The sequence below is a fragment of the Terrapene carolina genome, unplaced genomic scaffold, assembly GCF_002925995.2.
Source record: "Terrapene carolina triunguis isolate 2854851 unplaced genomic scaffold, T_m_triunguis-2.0 Scaffold212, whole genome shotgun sequence".
In the NCBI taxonomy this organism is placed as follows: Eukaryota; Metazoa; Chordata; order Testudines; family Emydidae; genus Terrapene; species Terrapene triunguis.
Window position 1 is genome coordinate 8,761,476 of NW_020664563.1, and position 25,516 is coordinate 8,786,991.

At 44.5% G+C, this 25,516-nt stretch overlaps 1 protein-coding gene across 1 annotated transcript in view; it reads left to right on the forward strand.

Annotated features, from left to right (window-relative positions):
- LOC113407525 (rab GTPase-activating protein 1-like) overlaps positions 1-25,516 on the forward strand; it is a 536,766-nt gene that overhangs the window by 174,353 nt on the left and 336,897 nt on the right. The window contains 2 exon segments of the mRNA XM_026656123.1: positions 11,263-11,356; positions 18,256-18,406. Of these exon segments, the coding sequence (XP_026511908.1) occupies positions 11,263-11,356; positions 18,256-18,406 (245 nt within the window).

Here is a 25,516-nt window from a genome sequence, read left to right on the forward strand (position 1 = left end):
CAAAAGTTAACATGATTTCTGTAAAGAGAAATCATGTCTTACTAATCTATTAGAGTTCTTTGAAGGGGTCAACAAACATGTGGACAAGGGGGATCCAGTGGACATAGTGTACTTAGATTTCCAGAAAGCTTTTGACAAGGTCCCTCACCAAAGGCTCTTAAGTAAATTAAGTTGTCATGGGATAAGAGGGAAGATCCTTTAATGGATTGAGAACCGGTTAAAAGACAGGGAACAAAGGATAGGAATAAATGGTAAATTTTCAGAATAGAGAAGGGTAACTAGTGGTGTTCCCCAAGGGTCAGTCCTAGGACCAATCTCATAAATGATCTGGAGAAAGGGGTAAACAGTGAGGTGGCAAAGTTTGCAGATGATACTAAACTGCTCAAGATAGTTAAGACCAAAGCAGACTGTGAAGAACTTCAAAAAGATCTTACAAAACTAAGCAATTGGGCAACAAAATGGCAAATGAAATTTCATGTGGATAAATGTAAAGTAATGCATATTGAAAAAAATAACCCCAACTATACATACAATATGATGGGGGTTAATTTAGCTACAACTAATCAGGAAAGAGATCTTAGAGTCATCATGGATAGTTCTCTGACGTCCACGCAGTGTGCAGCGGCAGTCAAAAAAGCAAACAGGATGTTAGGAATCATTCAAAAAGGGATAGAGAATAAGACGGAGAATATCTTATTGCCCTTATATAAATCCATGGTATGCCCACATCTTGAATACTGTGTACAGATGTGGTCGTCTCATCTCAAAAAAGATATACTGGCATTAGAAAAGGTTCAGAGAAGGGCAATTAAAATGATTAGGGGTTTGGAACGGGTCCCATATGAGGAGAGATTAAAAAGGCTAGGACTTTTCAGCTTGGAAAAGAGGAGACTCAGGGGGATATGATAGAGCAGTGGCTCTCAAACTTTTTTACTGGTGACCCCTTTCATATAGCAAGCCTCTGAGTGTGACCCCCCCCCTTATAAATTAAAAACACTTTTAAATATATTTAACACCATTATAAATGCTGGAGGCAAAGCGGGGTTTGGGGTGGAGGCTGACAGCTCGCGACCCCCCATGTAATAACCTCACGACCCCTGAGGGGTCCTGACCCCCAGTTTGAGAACCCCTGTGATAGAGGTATATAAAATCTTGAGTGGTGTGGAGAAAGTGAATAAGGAAAAGTTATTTACTTGTTCCCATAATATAAGAACTAGAGGCCACCAAATGAAATTAATGGGCAGCAGGTTTAAAACAAATAAAAGGAAGTAGTTCTTCTTCGAGTGATTGCTTATGTGTATTCCACAGTAGGTGTGCGTGCTTGCCACGTGCACCGGTACCAGAAGTTTTTCCCTTAGCAGTACCCATAGTGGGGGAGCCCCGCTGCGACCCCTGGAGTGGCGCCTCCATATCGCGCCATAAAGGGGGCTGCGCGCTCCCCCCACCCTCAGTTCCTTCTTGCCGCCAGTGAAGGTAGTCGGAACTTGTGCTCCAGCATTGCTGCAGCGCCTTTCCTTAGTGGTACGATCTTCGACAGTAGTAGTTCTTCAGTTAGTGGCCTGGCTCGGGGCTTGAATCCTGTGAATCCTGTCGCAATTCCATGCCCAGAAGCGATCCACACTCCTAGTGTCTTCGCTGTCCGGGCGAGGCTCACATAAGTGGGCGCTGCAAAATCTGCAAGTCCTTCAAGCCCCGGACTAAGCACGAACGTGAAATCCGACTCCGGGCCCTGCTTATGGAGTTGGCATTGGCCCCAACACCGGCGCGCCGACCCGACCCGGCGCCGGGCACCACGTCCTTGGTGCGGAGTGAAACCCCATCCACCAGTCGGCACTGCTCCCCCGCCAAGAAGCAAGGCAAGACCCAGCGGCGCCGAGACAAGGACAGGGGTGAGGCCGGACCCGAGTTGGGCAGCCCACGATTCTCCTTGGGGCCCAGACCTCCGACTCAAGTGGAGCAGAGTAGTCCGGCCCCGTCCGTGCATGCCTCTCCGACGATGAGAATCCCGTCGACGCCGGAGGCAGCTCAGGCAGCGCGCGACATCCTCGTCCTGCCGGTACCGGGCATGCCGCCCAAGTCGGGCCCCCGGTCCCGAGGAAAGCCGCCGCTGGGCGCCCAGCCCTCCCCGGCTAGGTCGGAGGTTGAGGTCCCTGCTCGATCTCCGGGGTCTTCCCGGAGCCCACGTCAGATCTCCACTCCGTTGTCGGGGTCGCCTGACAGCGAGTCGCCGGAATCTTCCTCGGCCCGCAGGAGCCGTAAGCACCGGGACAGGAAGCGTCGACACTCCTCCTCCAGCCGGAGTGATAGCAGGTCACGACGCCATCGGCACTGCCACTCATACCACGGCGCATGCCAGGCTCGGAGTATGTCCCGACCGTCACCATCACGAGGTGTCGTAGCCACGGTCGCTGTAGGGAGTCTAGAGATAGCACCTCCGACGTATTTGTCTCCTCGTCGTCGAGGTCAAAATCCCGGGGCAGGAGCCGACATGGACGGCACCGGTCCAGCCACTCCTACGACATCATGCGCTCCTCAGCTACCTCGGCCTCGGCTCCCAGCCGCCCTTCCCCAGGCCGCGTCATGTAACTCAGGAACATGTAACTCTGGTAGAGCCTCCGACGGCTCAGTGGCAAGGGGCGCCATGGCAAGGACAGTGGTGCCAGTGGGCACCGTGGCCCCAGGTGCCCACACCGGCAAGGCCCCGCTCTGTGGCTGGGGCATCCCAAGCGCCTTTGGCGTCCCCGCCTCGGCACCGAGAGCAGTCCTCGGGTACCGAACCACCGGCACCGCATCCGGACCCGGACGTGGAGTGCGACCCACCGCTACCACCTGATGCCCTAAAGGCATTACCTGTCGCCTCGTCGGCACTGGACGAGTCCATAGCGGCACCGCCTCCTCCTTCTCAGGAGGACTTTAAGGCTCATCAAGAGCTTCTCTGATGAGTAGCCACCAACCTCCAGATCCAGGCTGAGGAGATGGAGGAGCCGTCGGACAATTTGTTTAATGTCCTGTCCTCCTTGGTACTGGGCCGTGTGGCCGTACCACTGCATCAAGGGGTAGCAAACATTTCTAGTGGTCTCTGACAAACCCCGGCCTCTTTGCCGCCCATTTCTAAGAACGCAGAGCGGAAGTACTTTGTGCCAACAAAGGGGCATGAATACCTATACACTCATCCTACCCCAAACTCACTGGTCGTAGAGTCTGTCAACCACCGTGACAGACACGGCCAGCCTGCACCCACCCCCAAGGACAAAGATGCTCGCAGACTGGACTCTTTTGGGGAAAAAAGTTTATTCCTCTGCGAGTTTCCAGCTCAGGGTGGCAAACCATCAAGCACTCCTGAGCAGGTATGACTTTAACTTGTGGGGGTCTCTGCCAAAATTCGAGCTTGCACTCCAAGAGAAGGACAGGAAGGAATTCAAGGCTCTAGTTGACGAAGGTGCCGTGGCGGCGAAAGCAGCACTCCATGTGGTCTCAGATACGGCTGACACTGCGGCTCGTTCGATGGCCTCTGCTATCTCCATGCGACGGGCGTCGTGTCTTTCGCTGTTGGGGCTGTCCGTGGAATCCCAGTCTCTTATGCAAGACCTGCCATTCAACGGCAGGGCATTATTTGGGGACCAGACGGACACTCGTCTGCACGGGATGAAGGACTCCCGCACCACCCTGCAGACTCTCGGCCTGTATGTCCCACCAGCCAAGGACAAACCCAGACCGCAGCCCTCGGCTCCCCCCGGAAGGGACAGGTATGAGCCCCCGCCTAAGAGGCCTAGGGACCAGCGGCGTAGGTCACAGCGCCAGTCCCGTTCGGCCCCACGCCCCGGTCCCTCGAAGGGCAAGAGGCAGGGGAAGAGGCGTTTTTGACTCTTTGCGGGGGGCCACCTGGCCTGTTGCCAGGGGAACCCCCAGTTAATAAAGTTGGTTTTTGGCAACCGTTTATCGGCCTTCAGAGTGCATTGGTCCCATATAACGTCGGACCGGTGGGTCCTTCAGTACCATCTCTGAGGGGTACAGGCTGCAGTTCGATTCACCCCCACCGCACCATCCTCCGTCCCAGGATGTCCCTGGGGACCCGGAACATGCCCTTCTTTTAAATCAGGAGGTGACGTGCCTCCTCACCCTGGGCGCGGTGGAGAGGGTACCTCAGGAATTCCAGGGCAAAGGGTTTTACTCCCGGTATTTCCTGATCCCGAAAGGAAAAGGCGGGCTCAGCCCCATCCTCGACCTGTGGAATCTCAACCAGTTTCTGGTTCGCTGCAAATTCTGTATGGTGTCCCTGGCCTCTATTGTTCCGTCCCTTGACCCTGGGGATTGGTTCGCAGCCCTGGACCTCCAGGGTGCGTACGTCCATATCCACATTTTCGAGGGTCACAGGCGCTTCCTCCGCTTCCTGGTAGGGAGAGACCACTACCAGTTTACGGTCCTTCCCTTTGGCCTTTGCACGGCCCCCAGGGTTTTTACCAAATGCATGGCGGTGGTAGCAGCCCACCTCAGGAGGAACGGACTGCAGATCTTCCCCTACCTGGACGACTGGCTGCTCAAGGGCAAGTCTCGGTCCCAGGCGCAGATGGAATTCCTGCTAGATACCTGCTCGAGTCTAGGCCTAGTGGTAAACAAGGAAAAGTCCACGTTAGTCCCAGTTCAGCGCATACACTTCATGGGGCGCTGATAGACTCGCTGGTGGCCACGGCCTCCCTCCCCTGGGACAGATTCAAGACGCTCAAGGGTTTCATCGCCTCGGTCACAGCCTTCCCTGTGACGACGGCACGAGCGTGCCTTCAGATCCTAAGCCATATGGCAGCTTGCACTTTAGTGGTGCGACACGCCAGGCTCAGGATGAGGCCCCTCCAACTCTGGCTGGCCTCCCAATATTCCCAGGCCAGGGATGGCCTGGACAAGGTCGTCACGTTGCCACCCAGTGTAGTGGCCGACCTGCAATGGTGGTCCCTCCTGAGGAACATGCTTCAGGGTATCCCATTCCGGGAGTCCCCTCCCTCACTAGATCTGGTGTCAGACGCGTCAGACCTGGGATGGGGAGCTTCAAAACCCAGGGCAGATGGTCGCCCCCGGAATTGTCTCTGCACATAAATGTCAGGGAACTCAGGGCGGTGCGCCTGGCATGCGTAGCCTTCAGTCAGCACCTAGCGGGGAAGGTGGTCAGAGTCCTCATGGACAATACGACCGCGATGTACTATATCAACAGGCAAGGCGGCACGCATTCCGTGGCCCTGTGCCAGGAAGCCCAGCTCCTGTGGGAGTTCTGTATAGCCGACAACATCCTTTTGAGGGCTTTTCACCTGCCTGGCAAGTGTAATACGCTCGCGGATCACCTAAGCAGGTTTTTCTCCCAACAACACGAGTGGTCTCTACACAGGGAGGTGGCCAAGCGGCTCTTCCTAGAGTGGGGTACTCCCCAGGTAGATCTGTTCGCCAACGTCCAGAATCGCCTATGCCCACGATTCTGCTCCAGGGCAGGAGAGGGCGAAGGGGCAATATCGGACGCGTTCCTAATTCCATGGTCGGGCTGCCTGTTGTACGCCTTCCCGCCCTTTCCCTTGATAGGCAAATTTTTACAGAAGGTAAAGGCAGACGGGGTGCGGATTATCCTCATAGCCCCGGATTGGGCCCGTCAACATTGGTACGGGACCCTCCTGCAGCTTTTACTGTGCAGGCTGCCGCTTAGACCGGACCTCCTCTCCCAGGAGAGAGGACGTCTCCTCCAGCCCAACCTAGCTGCGCTTCACTTGACAGCGTGGCTGCTCCGTGGTTGAATGAGGAGGAGGGGAGATGTTCTGAGGGTGTTAGACAGGTCCTGGTTGACAGCAGGAGACCGTCCACACGACAAACCTACCTGGCCAAGTGGTATTGGTTCTCCATGTGGGCGAGGGAGAAAGGTTCCTCCCCCTCCTCCGCATCTATCCAGTTCATCCTCGATTACCTCCTCTCCCTTAGGACCGAAGGGCTGGCGCCCTCCTTGGTCAGGGTACATCTGGCGGCCATTTTGGCTTTCCACCCCCCGGTGCAGGGCCGCTCGGTGTTTTCACACCACATGACTTCCCAATTCCTAAAAGGGTTGGATCGGACATTCCCTTACGCTAGACCCCCGGTCCCGCTCTGGGACCTGAACCTAGTGCTCTCCCGCCTCACAGGGCCCCCCTTCGAGCCCTTGGCCACGTGTTCTTGGTCTCATTTGTCGTGGAAAGTGGCGTTCCTGGTGGCTATCACCTCAGCCCACCAGGTCTCGGAGCTTAGGGCCCTGACCTCTGAACCCCCATATACGGTCTTCAATAGGGATAAGGTCCAGCTCCGCCCGTACCCAGCTTTTCTGCCGAAGGTACTCTCGGCTTTTCACATGGACCAGGACATTTTCCTCCCAGTTCTCTGTCCTAAGCCCCGTTCCTCCAATGAGGAAAGACGCCTCACATGCTAGATGTGCGTAGAGCGCTGGCTTTTTACCTAGACCAGACCAGGCCATTCCGGAAATCCCCTCAGCTTTTCATTGCATCGGCCGAGCGCATGAGGGGGCGACCGGTTTCCACCCAGCGGATCTCCCGCTGGATCAGCTCATGCATACGCACGTGTTATGACCTGGCAGGGGTCCCCCCGCCTCCTATAGTGAAGGCTCATTCGACGAGAGCTCAGGCCTCGTCGGCTGCCTACGTGGCTCATGTCCCTATTCAGGACATCTGTAGGGCTGCTACTTGGTCCTCTGTCCACACCTTTTCATCGCACTATGCGATCGTCTCCCAAACGAGGGATGATGCCGGCTTTGGTAGGGCGGTGCTCCTCCCGGGTAACCCTTAAACTCCTACCCACCTCCATCAGGTATAGCTTGCAGTCACCTACTGTGGAATACACATGAGCAATCACTTGAAGAAGAAAGGACAGTTACCTGTTCCATAACTGGCATTCTTCGAGATGTGTTGCTCAGGTGTATTCCACATCCCGCCCTCCTTCCCCTCTGTCGGAGTTGTCTGGCAAGAAGGAACTGAGGGTGGGGGGAGCGCGCAGCCCCCTTTATGGCGCGATATATAGGCGCCACTCCAAGGGTCGCAGCAGGGCTTCCCCACTACGGGTAATGCTAAGGGAAAAACTTCCGGCACCGGTGCACGTGGCGAGCACGCACATCTACTGTGGAATACACCTGAGCAACACATCTTGAAGAATGCCAGTTACGGAACAGGTAACTGTCCTTTCTTCACACAGCACACAGTCAACCTGTGGAACTCCTTGCCTGAGGAGGTTGTGAAGGCTCGGACTATAACAGGGTTTAAAAGAGAACTAGATACATTCATGGAGGTTAAGTCCATTAATGGCTATTAGCCAGGATGGGTAAGGAATGGTGTACCTAGCCTCTGTTTGTCAGAGGGTGGAGATGGATGGCAGGAGAGCGACCACTTGATCATTACCTGTTAGGTTCACTCCGTCTGGGGCATCTGGCATTGGCTACTGTTGGTAGACAGGATACTGGGCTGGATGGACCTTTGGTCTGACCCAGTATGGCCATTCTTATGTTCTTATTAGTGGTGGAAGGTACTGAGGTGGCAACCGCTGCAGTGCCCGCTTTTACAGCCCTGCCATTAGAACATGCTCAAATGTTGAGGAGAGGAGCACCGAGGGGCTCATATTGACACTGCTACTAGAAGGCTGCACTGTTCAATGGCAATGGTTGGCGCATGTCCCAAGAGTGTGAATATGCAGAGTCCATCTCCAAGAACCTCAGTTACAGGCTAAGTAACCTTCATTTCTAGTTTTGCTGACCTGACTGGAATATGTCTTTGGCGCTTAGTCATATGTTTCTCAAACTGCAAGAATATTTCTTGCGCATTTATTTTCAGCAGTGGTTTAGTAGAACCTTTTTACCTGTGAACATACGTTACCAATCAGGTTCTCAAGTTATTTATTTATTTATCTATTTTTAAGCTTTCACCTTGGAACATTTTTCTGATTAATTTTGCTTTGTTCTGCTCTGGATTTTGAAGTTGCTATTTGTTATGAGCTTCAGGTTTGAGCCAGGTAGATCAGTGGGACAGGTCATATTTTTATTGTAATTGGCTGAATTACCCCATGTGACCAGCAGAATCCATTTTTACTTCGTGTCTCAGGGAAAGAAGAGGGAAGTATTGTATCTAAGCTATCTGATCTAGCTGGGAAAATCAGAAGAAGGGAGAATTTTTAAAATTTCATTTATGCTATTAAATTTCTTTAAAAAATTACTGTTTTTAAATTTTAATTTTAATTACTGCTCAGATTGTGAGGAAAAGGAGAATGGGTCCACAGTATTTTCCATTATTTGCTTTAGAATTTAATAATATGCTTTGCAGATCTGGGCTTCAAAATACAGTACATTTCCATGGGCCATAATGAATTCTTCAAGTTATTGGGAGCTGTCTCATTTTACTATCATATATTTTAATATACTTCATTATCATTATATCCTTGCTTAATAAGGGAAAATTGATTTTTCTGAGCTCAGTGTTTCTACTTTTGGTTCCAGTGAACCTGCACAAAAGGATATGAACCCATCAAATCAAAATTTTGCCTGTAGGATTGCATGGAGATTAAAAAAAATGGGGCAATGGGATTCATTCAAACATACATCTCCTTTATTTCAGGACCTATGAAACCATGCAAACTGGTTCTGACACAAAGAATTTCATGAACCATGTTTTGGTTTGAAATGGGAGAAGATTGTGGAACTCTGTTTTTCCAAACCAGCATTTCTGTTCACATTGCTTTGAGTGTTTTTGAGGCGCAAGACATGAGCTATCTTTGTCTTCATGTTTGGTTGTCAAATTCAAGGACCGATACGTTTTTATTAATGACTTGTACTTGGCAACTGCTGAGATTATTAATTAGGAACCTGTACTTGGAGTCAGAGTGACAGTGATGAAGATTTAGTTAGGAGAGAAATCATGCCAGTATGTTGGACAGATCCTCCTCTACATGAACTACTGATGCCAACAATAAATCAACTTGTTTCTAATATGAAATGTTGAAAATTCTTGGAAAATTACAGATGTTGGCAGAGACTCAAGAGTATGGCTGAACTCTGTCACACTCTTGTGGAGCAAAAGTTGCTTTAAGGCACCTTTTGTGCTCTCTGGATTCTTGAGATAATTTGCCTCCCGGCAAAGTTTAAAGCATACTCAGGCCTGCTCTGAACTATACTTAGCTGCTTTGGCCTCCAAGGATAATGGGAACATGGCAGCGACTCTTTTGTGCTGCCAGAGTGGTACAAAACAGCTGTGATTGGGCCTGATCACAGTACCAGTTATCTTCTAAACCATACTAGTATCAGAGGGGGGTAGCCGTGTTAGTCTGGATCCGTAAAAAGCAACAGAGAGTCCCGTGGCACCTTTAAGACTAACAGATGTATTGGAGCATAAGCTTTCGTGGGTGATTGCCCACTTCGTCGGATGCATGTAATGTAATGCTTTTAAGATTTTGTTTAAAGACCTAAAATTACTAGTAAACATACATGCATCCGACGAAGTGGGCATTCACCCACGAAAGCTTATGCTCCAATACATCTGTTAGTCTTAAAGGTGCCGCAGGACTCTCTGTGGCTTTAAACCATACTAGTTTCGAATATTTAACAGTATTTGGTTTTTATTTTGCTTTTAAGATTTTGTTTAAAGACCTAAAATTACTAGTAAACATATAATCAGAAATCTGTGGTTTCAGTGATTGGGACCAGGAAAAAGTTTGTATAGATGGTGACAGGTCGTCCTTTGTATCTGTGTTTATTTTTGGTGATGGTGGGTCCTCTTTGTAGTTCATATATATCAGATCTCATAACTTCTTTTGGCAGTCTAGTTTGGCCCCACCCTGGCCATAAATTCATCAATACCACTCTGCATATTAGATGGAATCAGGTGAGAGTAATGTGAAATGTTTCAGTGTGAGACAGAGGGGATTTTGTGGTAGGTATCTTGCCCCAAAAGCTCTTGGGCCAGTCCTTCCACAGCTTGAGCAGAATCTTCACCAAGTTCATGTGACTCAAAAAACCCTCCAAGATTATTTCATAGACTCCCCAGATTATCCTGATTGAATGGAGGATTAGGTCAACCCAGCTAAATGAGTTACTGTCTTCCCATATAATGGTTGTGGTCACATTGTTTCCCAGTACACAAAACACATGTAACCCCACTAAGTCTTGCACCTGAGAGGGAACACTTTGTGACATTTAGCCCATTCCCTTTTCAGTTGTGCCAACCAATACCCTATGAGATGAATCTAGTCTTTAATCATGAGCCTTTCTAGAAAGAGTGATCTCTCTACTTCATTAAACTTCCCTCTGTGAAACAGCCCACACTTGAGGTTTGGATGTGGGGGGGAAAAGCTTCAGAAACAACCTCTGGGTGGTAGATATATATGACAGCTAGCAAAGCATATGACCGTTTAGAGTACACTTTTCAATAGTGAAATCCCATTTTCAGAAGTGATTTAGGAACCTGAACTCAGTGAGATTTGGGGCTTGTCTCCACAAGGAAATAGCAATTCTGGAATAACTGTTTTGCAATAGCTATTTTGGAATAACTCCCTGCATAGATCTATTCCAGAAGACTTAAGCTGTTGAGAAAATTTTACCTTCAACATAATTTCTGATTCACAGGCTCATCCGACCCATTTTACCTCTGTATCTAACTCTCCATTAAAGCCACTTATCCTTAACACTTCTGAGATTATTGCTCTTCACTTCTAACTTCCCATATGATTTCAGCTTCCAAGTCACGATATCACTTTTGCTGCTCTTCTGTGAATCTCTTTCAGTAAGATACAATTTCATCACTGTGGAGTGTGATCAGAGTTTCTGAGGCAAGAACTGTGCATTGTATCCTAGGTGTGGTGCAATGTGTAAAGGACTAATATAATCTGCTCTACTTGATGGGAAATTTCTCTGTATATAAAACCTGGAAATGGAATTGGCTTGTATTTGGCAGTAGTATAGCACTGAGTACTCTTATTTAATGTATCACTGATTGCCACCGAATATCTTCACATAATGCCTTTCTAGATAATAGTTCCCTAATCTATGTCTGTTGTGTATTCTTTCCTAATTGTGTTAATTTTAAACTTCTGCATCTTAAATTTCATCCCACACTTGTCTGCAGAAATCCTCAAGCTTTCCGTATTCATTTGTGTTTTCTATCTTTTTTTGTGTAGTCTCATATAACTGTTTTTTTTGTCAGAAAAAATTGCTATTCTATAATCTGTTAGCTCTTTGGTAAATCTGTGCATGTTTTTGTTTCTTTGCAGAGAGTGATAACGAACTCTCAAGTGGTACTGGTGACGTGTCTAAGGATTGTCCTGAGAAGGTCTTGTATTCCTGGGGAGAATTACTGGGGAGATGGTAAATATTAACTTTCTCATTTAGATTTTTATATACTGAACCTTTTCACCCTTCAGAAGAGCAGATAACGGCTCATAAAACAGTATAAGGCCTAAAATTCCTTCAGTTTAAATTTTTAATTTTCTTTCTCCATTTAAAAAAAACTCCAAACATTTTAGTTATGATTAAAAAGTAGAGATGCTCCATATGCAAACATGTATTTAAACCCAGAGCATAAAGGATTAGCACTTGTATTTTTAAGTGGTGGTTATTCTGGGGATCTCTCTCCCAGTGCTTCCATGAAAGCCTTGGTCCCTGTGTTACTGCATTTTCAGAGATTTATTTGACTAATTATTCTCCTCAATCTTGGTGTTAAAAATGGTTCATTTCATGCTTTTCCCCCCTCATCCTGTTTAAATGCTTATCTTTATAGCTTGATTTATTCATTTGTACTAGATTTGTCCATTCCCAAATCTTTCCTTCTTATGATGTTACATGTTGTGAATTATGGTTTCATTGGTATTGATTCTGTCTGTCGATCCTATACATGACAGTATCCCAAGGGGACACTGATCTGTTTTCTCAGATGCCAAGCAGAGGTGTTTTTTGTTTTTAAATCATGTAACAGACTTCAAATTGCCTTGCTTAGACAAAATTAAATTTGACCAAATTTGATCAATTTTGGCAAAATTCTCCATTTCAAGTTAACATTCAAATGCATATTCACACAAGGCTAGAAAAATTAAAATTGACGTCTTACATGTTTGAGGAGCTTAGTCTTCTCAGGTGAACAAATGCATATTTACATCTTTCAAAGGAAGGCAATCCAGGATACATGAAAGGCATGGTGAAAAGGTAGAATTTGGTGAAATATCTTAGAAATTCTCAAATACCTAGAAAACAGGTTGCAACTTTTTTTCAAACTGATAAAAACATCTTCATTTCACCTTTTCACAACTCAAAAATGTCCAGAAGAGTTTTGCCCAGATTAAAATAAAATCCTGTTGAGATGAAGACCAAGCATAGAAAATTTTAGGCCATAATGTGGAGGTTGAAAGTTATGAGCATCTGCAAATTGAAGGTTGTAATAGAAACTGTTTTGCAAATAACTATAGTGGGTACTGCCTATGCTTGTGAAAATAAACATAAACATGGAATCAAGTAGCTACATGGATAGTGCCTGAATGGATGGAATGTTAATTTTGGGACTTCAGAGCTAAATGGGAAATAGATTAGAACAAAAACTGTGTGTGTGTATTATGGAACTAGCAAAATATGCATGCGCCAAACCAGATTATCCTCATTCCCTTATTATTTGTGACTCTATTCCTTATCTTGCCTTGATTGTTTGTTGCTTTCACCCATTGAATCAAGTCTACTATTAAAATGTAGGATCTTTAGAGCGGTGGGTATTTTATTTTTCTGTAAAGTACCTAGCATTCTTTGGGTGCTAATATGGTGATAGGGTTACAATAATAAGATTGTGATTGTTCTGCTAAATTGTCCCACTGCAGAGTTATACCCAACTTTCATTTAAGGATTTAAAATTTTAGAAAAACGTAATTGAAGGAAGGGGGTTGGAATGGATCTGCTGTGGGATTTAGCTTCCACACTCACTCAATCTTTAAGATCAGATTGGAATGCAAAGTACTTTTCCATCCCCAGTTTTCATATGCAAATTCTCCTGAAAAACACCCAGGGTATGAGTGGTTCGCCTGGGAGGGGAAGGACCTCAGCCAGCTTGAAGAACAGCAGCTGCAGGCCCCTGCCTGCTAGTTTATCTGAGGACTTTCTCTGTGGGGACCTTCTGCTACTATTAACCCAGCAGAGCCCTCTGTCCAGTTGGTGGCAGCAGGAGCCATCTTCTACAGCAGTGGTGCTCAATCTTTCCAGACTGCTGTACCCCTTTCAGGAGTCTGATTTGTCAAGTTTCAAGTCTCAAGTTTCACCTCACTTAAAATAGGGTTACCCTATTCAAACATTTAAAAAAGAGGACACTCCACGGGGCCCCGGTCCCACCCCTGCCCCAACTCCGCCCCCTTCCCCGCCCCAACCCCTCCCCTTCTCCGCCCCCATTCCAACCCCTTCCCCAAAGTCCCTGCCCCAACTCTGCCCCCTCCTCTGAGCACCCCGCATTCCCCCTCCTCCCTCCCGCTCTGATCTTGGTTGGGGGTTGCTAAGTGCTTCCCTGCTCCCCACTCGCCCCTGCAGCCTCTATGCCCTTGCCTGCCCTGCTCCTCCTCACCCTGCAGCCTCTGCACCCCCCCCGCCCCTGCAGCCTCTGTGCCCCCTGCTCCCCACTCGCCCTGCAGCCTCTGCGCCCCCTGCCTGCCCTGCCCCTGCAGCCTCTGCGCCCCCTGCCTGCCCTGCCCCTGCAGCCTCTGTGCCCCCTGCTCCCCACTCGCCCTGCAGCCTCTACACCTCCCTGCCCTGCAGCCTCTGTGCCCCCTGCTCCCCACTCGCCCTGCAGCCTCTGCACCCCCCGCCCCTGCAGCCTCTGTGCCCCCTGCTCCCCACACACACACACCCCCGCCGCCTGCCCTGCTCCCCCCGCTCACCCGGCAGAGGGAGAAATGCGGGCTCCACGTGGACTCAAACACTTCCGAGCTGCTCTGTGGGGGAGGAGGGAGCGGGGGGTGGGAGGGACTCTGGCTGCTAGAGGCCCTAGTGGCTGCGAGCGGCTTTCAATCAGGCCAGGCGTCCAATCAGCCGCGCCGCACTCCGCAGGAGGGGAAATCCCGGACATTTCTACTTCATTAGAAATCCCCCCCGGCCGGCCATTTAAGGCTGAAAAAGCCGGACATGTCTGGGGAAACCCGGACAGATGGTAACCCTACTTAAAAACTACTTGCTGACAAAATCAGACGTAAAAATACAAGTGTGTCACAGCACCCTATTATTGAAAAACTGCTTACTTTCTAATTTTTACAATATAATTATCAAATAAATCAATTGGAATATAAATATTGTACTTACATTTCAGTATGATACTTGAGCCTGTTTTTCACTTGTGAGCCTTGTCTGAAGCCAGAGCCTCGGGTGGCAGAGCTGAAGCCAAAACCCCGACGCCCAAGGCTGAAGCATGTAACTTAGCTTCCTGGTGCCCCCTGTGGCATGGGGCCCTGGAAAATTGCCCTGCTTGCCACCCCCTAACATCAGCCTCACACTTGTGACCCCTCTAAACCCATCCTGCAACCCCCCTGTGATTCACAACCCCCAGTTGAGAAACTGATCTAGATGTGTTGAGTGCCCCATGCAAGATCTCTGCATACCACCAGGGGTATGTGTACTCCTGGTTGAGAACCACTGCTCTACAGGGCCTTCTGCTGGGGTGGTAGAAGGGACCCCTCCACATTGAGACCTCTGTGGGGCTGGGCTGGGGCTGGGGCATTGCTGGTCTTGTGCTGACCCCAGCATGTTCAGATGTAGAGAGATGGGTTTGGGCATACTGTATAAGTATAAATTGGGTATACTGTATAAGTTCTCCCAAAGAGGAGAATGGGTAGGCTGTCCACTGCCCTACGAGATGATTCCTGTATGGATGGTCTTTGCTACTACCACCACGTCAGATGGGGAAGGGGCTTGGAGATGTGTCTGGAACCCCAGATAGCTTTAATCCAGGCTTGCATTAATGAGGGGTAGGAGGAAATGGATTAAACCTAAAACATGCTTGGCCAAATTCAGCTTTAGTGCAACTCCACTGATGTTATGTCAGAGATGAATTTGGCCTGTTCAGTATTTAAACTTTTGAGGAATAGTTTAGTCTTTCCAGGATTTTTTGAAAAGTATAGCACTAAACAGTTGATCAGAAATGTAACAGTTTGAAAATTAAAAATAGATCAAATAAAATAATCTCCTCCAATGTGCCAAACACTACAGCATATGCTGAAAGAAGATACATGCCTTCGTAAGAAATTAACATTTCCGTTTTGAGAATTGGTGCACTGACTTTTTGGAGATAAAAACTTCTTGCATGTTAACTGCTACCTGTCATCTAATGTTGTTGTAAACTAGTGGACTGATATGACAGAAAAATTGCATAGATGTATTCTGTAATAGAGATTTTTCCTAAAAGATAATGTATATACTGTAACTAGAAATCAAAACAAGATAAGCAGGAAAAAAAAACACAAATGGAAGATAGGGGACTGTCTTCTCATATATTTAATAAGTCACAATATAGGGCATCCTTAGAATGAGGTCTATTTTTCTGAGCTGAACTTCTGTCATAACCAGCTGAATTCTCAAAAAGATGTGGATAATAGCTTCTGATGTGTACATAGATAATGGCCATACTTAGTAGTCTTTAACCAGAAATATTTATAGCAACTGTAACTTTTTATTGTTCTTCTGTTATGTCCTCCCAGGCCATAATCATATAGTCTTGGCATCTCTGATAATATCCTGTATTTGTTCTTTGACCTATTAAATAACTGCTGAAGTGTAGCCAAGATAATAAATGCACTTCATAAGAAATTAAAGATGTGACTCCACCAGCAGTCATGAGAGACCTAGTCCTTTCCAAATGCCAAACTGTGTATGTGATGAAGATAAGCAAAGCTTTGTGTTTTTTTTTTTTTAAATAAAAAACACTGTTTCCACAGCCAAACAGATGGCAGAGGGTCATCTGGCAGTAGAGAAAGTAAAAAGCATGCGTATTTATTTTCTACAGTAAAATGGACAGCAAGGAATATTAATAGTTTAAACTATTTCCCAGACAGACACTCAGATATCTGAAGAGTTGCTAATTGTAAAGGTACAGAGTTTTGCTTGACTGCATGGTTATTTTATAACATAAACTGAATTATCTAATACTATCAAGAGAAGTGCTATCTGTGCAGTAAAGTTCATGTACTTGAGTATTTATGTAACAAATCCATTATGATCCTGTGCATGCAGTGCTCTAACATGCTTGGAAGTTGGAAATATATGATGATAATAATACATGGAGCACAGTATACAGCTCTCTTGGCTATTTGTTGGATTTATCTACATGTTAAAAGGCTCAGAATTAAGTAGGCCTTTATGTTTACTTACAAAGAAAAATTGTCTGCTGTGATTTCTGTAAATTACCTAACAAATAAAAAGCAATTGTAGTTAAATGTGCAGGTGTGGAAAGCACACTCGAAAGTACAGCATGTATCTTATGGAATTTGCTTCCGGTCTGATGAACTTCTTTACCCCATTTCAGACTGTTTAAACTTTGTGTATTTTGGGGGCATAGTTATTTGTTTGGTTTTATGACAGTAGTATTCAATTCTTTTTTCTTTTGTTCCCTTCTTACCACTTGCCTGGTTGTTGGTGGTTTCACTTTCAGTTTAAATTAAATTATAAAGTCTATGGGGGATAGGGAGTTTGTTTTCTTACTTGTCCGTACATAGCAATGGCACTATATAAATAATTACCAAACAAACCTTGAACTACTTTCTCATGGATATGGATATCTTGCTAACTAGTTCATGCTCACTGTGTGTGTAACTTTGTGTTTGAGATTCAATTCACACCCACTTATTTTCTCCTGAATAGAAATTTCTTTACTTTGAAGATGCTTAAAATATCTAGCATTTAAAATATTTCTGTTGGATAATAGCTTCTCCTCCTATGAGAAATCCATTAGTCACAGGCGACCCACTATAAAACATGATACAAAGTAGGAAGGGGACAGTTATGTCTTTTGTTTGCCTGACAGGAGTGGTGGAGTTTGAATTACCTGTCCTGAACCAAGACTTTTAATTTTCAACAGAACAGAAAACGTTCAAGTTTATGACCAGTCGTTAAAAACACGTTTGTTTTCCAATTGAGTACAAGAAAGAAAGGCTTCTTTGCAGAATATCTCAAAGTAGTTAAGTTAGAGACAGAAGTCTATCTGTCTTGTTTCTATTTATTATGGAAAACCATGATTATTATTTGTAACATTGATTAAAAAAAAGTTTGTTGTTAACATTATGTAATCCTTTTTAAATTCTACTAGGCCCTTTCCCTCAATTTTTGAAGTGAGTTCCACAGATTAATTATGTGTTAATTTTAAAAAAACATATGTCCCAGCCATGCATGAATCTTTTCCATCTTCTACGCAGGGAGTGGGACTAGGTGGAGAAGCAGTGGGCAAGAAGTCTAATAGAGAAGTGCTAAATTAATTTTAAAAATACCTATTTTTAATTAATTTTAATGAATTAATTAATGGATTTACTTGTAAATTCTTAGGAAAATTAGTACTCAGAGGAAGTGCTGTAATTTGGTGGAAATACTGTATACTCTTCATACATAACAAAGAGGTTGAATCCCTGCTTTACAAGCAAAACTCAACTCAGCTTTAACTATGGAGCTATAACTAGTGCCTCCATAACAATAGTATTAAAATATTCTCAATGCCTCTTTTTATAAAACCCAGTGTATTTTATTTGCTTTTTTTAACTGCAACTGTACCTTGAGCAGATGTTTTAAATGAACTTCCATAATGACTATGCCTTTTTCCTTAATAGTTAGTTAATTTTGAGCTCACCTATGTGTATGAATAGTCAAATTGTTCTGTGCACTACAAATTGTTGCACTTGCTAGCAATGAATTTCATTTATCAATGTGTTCTCCATTGACTAGCTTTGTTCCCTCTTCAGTTCTTACATTTCTAGTCTTGATTAAACCTCTCTAATTTTGACCTTTTGGGTAATGAGCAAATTTTGATTTTGGGTATTCAGCAAATTTTGTCACCGATCCTGATATGAATTCTTGTGGCAGTTTTGCTAGTAACCTGAGAAGTACTTGCAAATATGAGCAAGGAAACAAATATTTATGGTTTGAATTAGTAGTGACTGTACTTTTTGGAACAACACACATACTCAGAAAACTTTCCATGTATTTCTCATACTGGATGTTTTTGTCTCCTCATATAGGAGAGGTAAACATTTAATTTGTTTTCTCAGGCACAGTAACCTTGCTGTGCGACCAAAAGGACTGTCTACACTGGTGAAGAGTGGTGTTCCAGAGGCACTAAGGGCAGAGGTTTGGCAGTTGCTAGCAGGATGCCATGACAACCAGGCCATGTTGGACAAATACAGGATTCTCATCACAAAGGTAAAAATTATGTATGCTTTTGTTTTCTAGAATAAACTATATAGAACCTCAGTTTTGTGTGGCTGCAAAGTGACAAGTGTGCAGAACTGTTTATATTTAAAAAAAAAAAAACAGTAATTGAAATGGTGATGAACACACTTTACCCCCTGCTGTGGGTAGCTGCTGGATGGCATTAATTAACAATAGAAACCAATGACCTATATCCATAGTAATGCTTGACATTTAACTTTCTGCTTGCCTTGATAACAAGCACTGCATCACCGTGTTTTTAAAGTGTTGGGTCTTATTTAAGATTTATTGTTTGTTAGCATCAGCCTCCAATTGCTGTGTATTTTAATTTTTCCTCTTTATTGAACGAATATGATCTTGGCAAAGGCTTTTTTATATAAGAATATTAAAAAGTATATTTAGTATGAAGAGACTTGGCTCCTCTTCTCATCACATGGTTTCCAGTGCATAGCATCATTAGTAATCTGGAGCAGTGGTTCTGCAAACTTTTCATTCTATGGACCACTCTGTGAGCGGAATATCCTCTCATGTATCACCTCCCCATACCACATCCCAATGCCTCTGCTGCTTGGGTGTCCTAATAGTTTTTGCAGATTATCAGGAAAGGCTTCCCAGACTACTGATGAACATGTACCACAGTTTGAGAATCATTAGTGTAAAGTTACAAAGCTTCTGTGCATTTTCAGACTAGTCATTCTGCTCTATAAGATTTATCTATCTTATGTTTCTAAAACACATATCACTGTTATTTTATCTGATTTAAAACAATAGCCACAAAGATGAGTGTGATGGAAGCAAATAATGACTCCAGTTTTACGTAGTGCTTGTAAAATGTAAAATTTATAGCCCCAGAGACTGAAATTTTCTGTCCACAGAAAACATACAGCATGGGCAATGGCAATGCAAACTTCCTCACAATGTCCTCCCAGTATGACTCAATCCTGACTACTATACTAGTAGTAATTAGTAGCATACTTAGGGTGCCATCATTTTAGTATCTGGTGCCCTCACAAGTCTCAAGTAGAGACATTAGCGAGATGGAACTCTGTCTTATCCTGTTGCTGCTTGTACCTTTTAATCTGACCAGTCAGCTAGGATTTTAAGGTGAGAAAGTTGCTCCTGGAATTGAGAGAAGAGTTTGGTCTTCATGGCCTATTTAGCCTTGCCAGCAGGAGAGTCAGTTGTTGATAATGTTTTTTGTGATTTGGACACAGTTTTCTCTGGGAGCCATTGTGAGACCACCATTTTGTTGTGTGCTGCATCAAATCCATTCATTGTTATTCTTCCCCTCCATTCTAACAGTGGGGAAGCTGTTTATTGTGGGGTAAAAAAATTGATTACTTTTCTATATGACTCTGATCTTCAAACTGTTGCCTTACAAAAATATGTAGCTGCAATTTGGGCTTTTCATAGACTCATAGACTTTAAGGTCAGAAGGGACCATTATGGTCATCTAGTCTGACCTCCCGCATGATGCAGGCCACATAAGCTGACCCACCCACTTTCCCTTAACTCAGCTGTTGAAGTCTCTAGATCGTGATTTAAAGACTTCAAGTCGCAGAGAATCCTCCAGCTTGCGACCCCTGCCCCATGCTGCAGAGGAAGGCGAAAAACCTCCAGGGCCTCTGCCAATCTACCCTGGAGGAAAATTCCTTCCTGACCCCAACTATTAGAATCTAAGGATTTCTAGGTGGCTTATATTTTTCGAGATTATTAAGGGACAATTGCATCTAACGTTCGATATGAAATTTTTGCAAACTCACTTTTGCTGAATAGAAATCTTTTTCTCTGAAGGCATGAACTTTGCCCCATCAACTATGAATATACAAATGCTGGCGACTATATAATTTGGCATATGATGGATAAAATGGTTAGTGAAATGAGATGAAGTGGATTTTTTTTTCCAGTGAAGATGTTATTTTCACTTTAAATGTTCATGATTCTGCGTATATCTTTCACTGGCCCTCATGCCTGTCCTAGTGAGGTCTTATTCTATCAGTGAGAACCTAAAAACTTTATGGGATCTAGTAGGTATTAACAAAGTCTGTACAATTTGTGTTGTTTTAACATCCTGTGTTTCAGATTGTTCTGAGGGGGGCTTGTCATTCAAAGGCTTACGTTTAAAATTGGCTGTAGCAAGCTTTTCGTTAGTCCTATGTGGTGTAACTGTGCCTGGGGTAGATGATGGGAGGGAGAGAAAAATACAAAGACTTTTCCGTTAGTGTTTCAGCAAGTATCACTTGCGTCCATTCTCAATGTGCTGGGGCACAACCTGAGAAGTTAACTTGTACTCATGATTATCTTGGCTGGTAAAGGTGAATGGAGAGAAATTCAGCTGTTAGTAGGAATTGTCAATGATGTCTTTTTAGCATCTTTTAAAGAAGCAGTTGTTAGACTTTTTTGATACAGAGAATCTTAATTACAGTCATGTCTACAATCTCTCTTTTTATGGGAGGTTTATTGAGTAGGCTGTGGCAAAGCAGCTCAGATAATATCTAGGGTGTCAAGACATCTGGGGACCCTTATTTTAGGCCTTTTTATGGTATGGAGGTTGCATTGTAGGATGATCATCTTCTGGTGACTGAAGATCAAGGGTCTGTGCTCATTCTGTTGGATCCATCATTAGTCTTTGATCACAAGACACTGTTAACATGGACATTTGTGGACCCTGGCATGGGTAGTTGAACCAGCCTCATTCTTTTTTCTCTGACAGGACCAAAAAATTTTGACAATTGCTTATCTGTGGATGTCAAGGCTAATTCCTCACTCTGGCACTTCGAGTGGGGAAGGTGGAGGTCCGGAAGGATTCTAATAATTAATACTGGCCACTCCAGGCTTGTATTAAACTCCCAAGGTTACAGCTTTTCTCTGACCTTGGATTGGTAGATGCTGCCACCACCCAAGTGCAGAACCCCTTTGAGAGCACTTGTGTAGCACACTTGGGAATTCCTTCCTGTGGGGTACCCTCAAGCCCTTTCACTCCCCCTCTGGGGAAGAGGTGAAAAAAAAATCCAATTCTGTTCTAAATAAAGGTAAATTTTATTAATAAAAAAAAGAAAGAAAATACATCTGGGAACTCAGGCTATTGCTAGATCTTAAAAGGGCAACTACAAGGATTAAGCATCAAGAATAGCTTTCTTGAGATCCAGCTTAAATATTACAAGCAAAACAAAAGCACCTGGGGTTAGCACAGAGGAATCCACAAGCCATAACGAAATAAAGGGGATAAACCTAATCACATCTTCCTAGACATTTCTTGATCTATTTACATATCTGGGGTTTTAAATGAGTAGTTTCTAGGTATAATACTGATGATTTTTTCGTACCTGGTCCAAGCTTCTTACGGTATAACTGCTGTCCTGTCCACCTCTCCCCAGGAGAACAACAGACCGACAAAAGGGGAGTCTTGTTTCAATTTTAAAAAGTTCTAGCCTTCCCCTTGGCTCTTTTGGCCAGGTGCCCACTTACTTCCTTTCACCTAACTATAGCAGTGAGACTTTTTAACCCTTTACAGGTAGAGCAATTAGGGAACAGCTACTAAGAGGGATTTCATAGCTGCTGGCTGGGGTGTCCATAAAAGGGAAATACCCCCTCCACTCCCTTCATTTAGCACAGTGGACACACTCATGTGCAGTACTCCAGATTCTAATGTCATGCCTCTTACTCAACACGTATCTGAGGCTGTTATGGGAGACAGTTAAGTGCTATGAGCTGCAGTGCCTTTAGTATACATATGATACCTAGCACTGTGGTCTTACTACATCAGACCCAGACTTCACAGTCTATCAGCTTTTCCAGTCTCTGGTCAAGATAGAGGCTTTAATGAGAGCTACTTGGCAGTGGCTCAGCTTAGGGAAGACAGAGGTAATGTTGGCAGACAGGGAAAAACAGTGGGAGGGAAAACAAAGGTTGCATTCCTTGAATGAAGGAATTTGTTTGCCTTTTTGTTGCTAAGGTTCTGAGTGTAGGGGGTCTCTTGGTTCCTTGTCTGTTGCTGAATTTGCAGATAGGAGTGTTGACTCATAGACTTTAACGCCAGAAAGGACCATCATGAGCATCTAGTCTGACCTCCTGCACATCACAGGCCACAGAACTTCACCCACCCACTCCTATAATAGACCCCTAACCTCTGGCTGGGTTACTGAGCTCCTCAAATCATGGTTTAAAGATTTCAGGTTACTGAGAATCCACCATTTACTCTAGTTCAAACCAGCAAGTGACTCATGCTCCACACTGCAGAGGAAGGTGAAAACCCCTCAGGGTCTCTGCCAGTCTGACCCGGGGGAAAACTTCTTCCAACTCCAAATATGGCAATCAGTTAGACCTTGAACATGTAAGGGAGACCCACCAGCCAGACACCTGGGCAAGAATTCACTGTAGTAACTCAGAGCCCTCCCTGTATAGTGTCCCATCTCTGGCTATTTAAATTGTTTGGTAATAGCAGTGACAGATGGGCCACATGCCTTTGTAGGCACTCCCATCATACTATCCCCTCAATAAACTTATCAAGCTTATCTACAGAAGAGGATAAGAAACTTCAAATCTATCCTGTCCTAAGAATCCACTATGCTTTATTGTTTCTCCACTTTCTAGACACAGAAACACTCAACTTCCTGTGAAAGATTCTGGATAATGTCCAACAAGACATTTCTTGTACTAAGTAGTATTGTAATTAGAAATACCACTAGAGAGTACTCAAAACACTATGTGCACATATCAGTACTTTGTAACAGTGACTGCCAAATTTCCCTGAATTGAAGGAAAGAAATGTGGGAGTAAAAGAAGCAAGACAGACATTGAATTATAAGGGGACAAAGTCCAGAATTACACACCTCCCCCCACACAAGCAATCCAAGAAGGTCTAGACCTGACTGGTGCAACATAAGTAAAATACAGGTTGTTGGCACCTTGGATGGTGGCCCAGGCTCAAAGGCGCTGGATCCCTAAGAGCTACGCACAAAATGAATGCAGGTGCACCGGCAGTTAAGTGTAAGTGCCTCCCACTATTCCAATGGTTTTGGCCAGCACACGGCATTGCAATACACCACAGACCCAATCTAAGAACAAAATGCCTGGTAGAAATCTGACACACACCTGTATTGCTGGCAGACCAACAGTGAAAAAAGCACATTTCATACCACCCAAGAAGCTCAGCCCAACTTCTGCAATTAGCTCACTGAGAGTACTTTTTTCTAACTGTACTTTGTTAGAAGGTTGTAACTTTTTCCTTTTGAATGTAGACCGTGCTATACTACTGCATGTCTTTGTCACTTCCAGATTGGATTGCTGCCGTGCAGTCTGCCACATTGTGACTAGCTTTTAAATGGTTGGAAAGGGGTGGGGTGCATGGAGGTAGCCTTTCTATGTACCTGCACAATGGAACAACCTCTGCACATGCCACTGTGTATCAAGAAGCTTGCATTTTGTTTCTGGATGTGACCTGCTGAATGCTGGCTGCCTTGTAGACTGCTTCTTTGCTTGCATGATACTGCAACACTTAAGGTCTGCTGTGGTAGTTGAGCTAACAGCCTTCACGTTTAAATGGAAGTAGGCTGGTGGCATGGTGTTTCCAGGTAGGGACCCATGACAATAGATCTTGCCCCACTCTCTTTAGTTTCATAAAGTTTGGATCTTTATCTTACTGGCACATTGCAAAGATTACCTGTTTTCTCATGCTTTTCTTGGGGTTGAGTGGTTGGAGTTTGCATTAAGGGATGTTTGCTTTTACTTTGCTGGACTTTGGGGGGGTTCTTTATGGTCAATGATGACATTTGTTTTGTTTTGTTAAAATCTGTATGTGTGTGAAGAACTTCGGACTTTTATTACAAATTGAAATAAATCTCTGATGGCCAGCTGGCTTGGGCAATGTTGTACAATAAATCCAGGTCTGACTCTTCGGTTCACCACAGCGTATTTTTAAATTGCTAGGTTGACTGTCACTTCACCTTGTCTGTTAAGGTCATTTTGCCTTACGTATACCTTCTTCTAATATTGTATGTAGTTTATTTCTCTGCATGTAATTATTGCTCATATAATACTTTTTCTGTTTTCCATTAACAGGATGAGCAGATATCCCGATTTTATAGGGACAGTCCCGATATTTGGGGCTTTTTCTTACATAGGCTCCTATTACCCGCCACCCCCGTCCTGATTTTTCTCATTTGCTATCTGGTCAACCTATCCATGAAAATCTCTTTAAGCTGTTACAAAACCTAGGAACATAGGAATTGCTATAGTTAACCAGATAAAAGGTCCATCTGTTCTGGTATCTTGTCTCTAGTGATGGCTGATACCAGATATCCTCTTAATGGACAATTATGGAATAATCTGCAATAGGGAAAGTTTCTCCTTAAACGCTGTCAGTTCATGGTTGGTTTATATTTTGAAGAATTTTCTTTGGCATTTAAAAAAAATGTTAATTTAATGTTGGATCATAAAACTCAGTATTTTATCCATATAAATGTCTGTTCCTCTTCTGAATCCTAAGGTCTTTGCTGCAATAAATTTTTTTTATAATAAATTCCATAGATTGTTTGTTCTGTTCCAAAATTTAAATTCTCTGTCTTAATTTTGCCCTTATATTATGAAAAGAGGATAAATGGGAATGCTCACCTTACTTGTTTCTGTACCCTTCAGTGCCTCTATTGCCTCTTCTCTAATTTGTTTCCTTTCTGAACTAGTCGTCATCTTTTTAGCCTTTCATTGATGTGAGGTCTCTACATTCTCCGATTTTCATTGCTCTTCACTTGACCTTTCCTATTTGTGAATATTAGGCTCATTTCTGGAAACTCAATGTCTTGTTAGGTTCTTGACCTCTTGGTAGCATAGTCTCTAAAAGTAGGAAGCTTTACAGTAGAAGACTTGGATGCAAACAAGTAAATCAATTATCTTTAATTGAATGTTTGCAAATATGGATTTAGGGACCTAACTTGAGGCACAAGGTAGGAAAACTTTGGCTTTAGTCCCTAAGCAGGAATGGGGAATTGACACTTGGAGTCTCTAATACTGAATGTCTAATATCTAGCCATCATTGCTTGTGACTATCTCAAGTAGAGAAGAGAGTTATGTTAGTGTCTGGAGGCTTTGGAAATACTCCAGCAC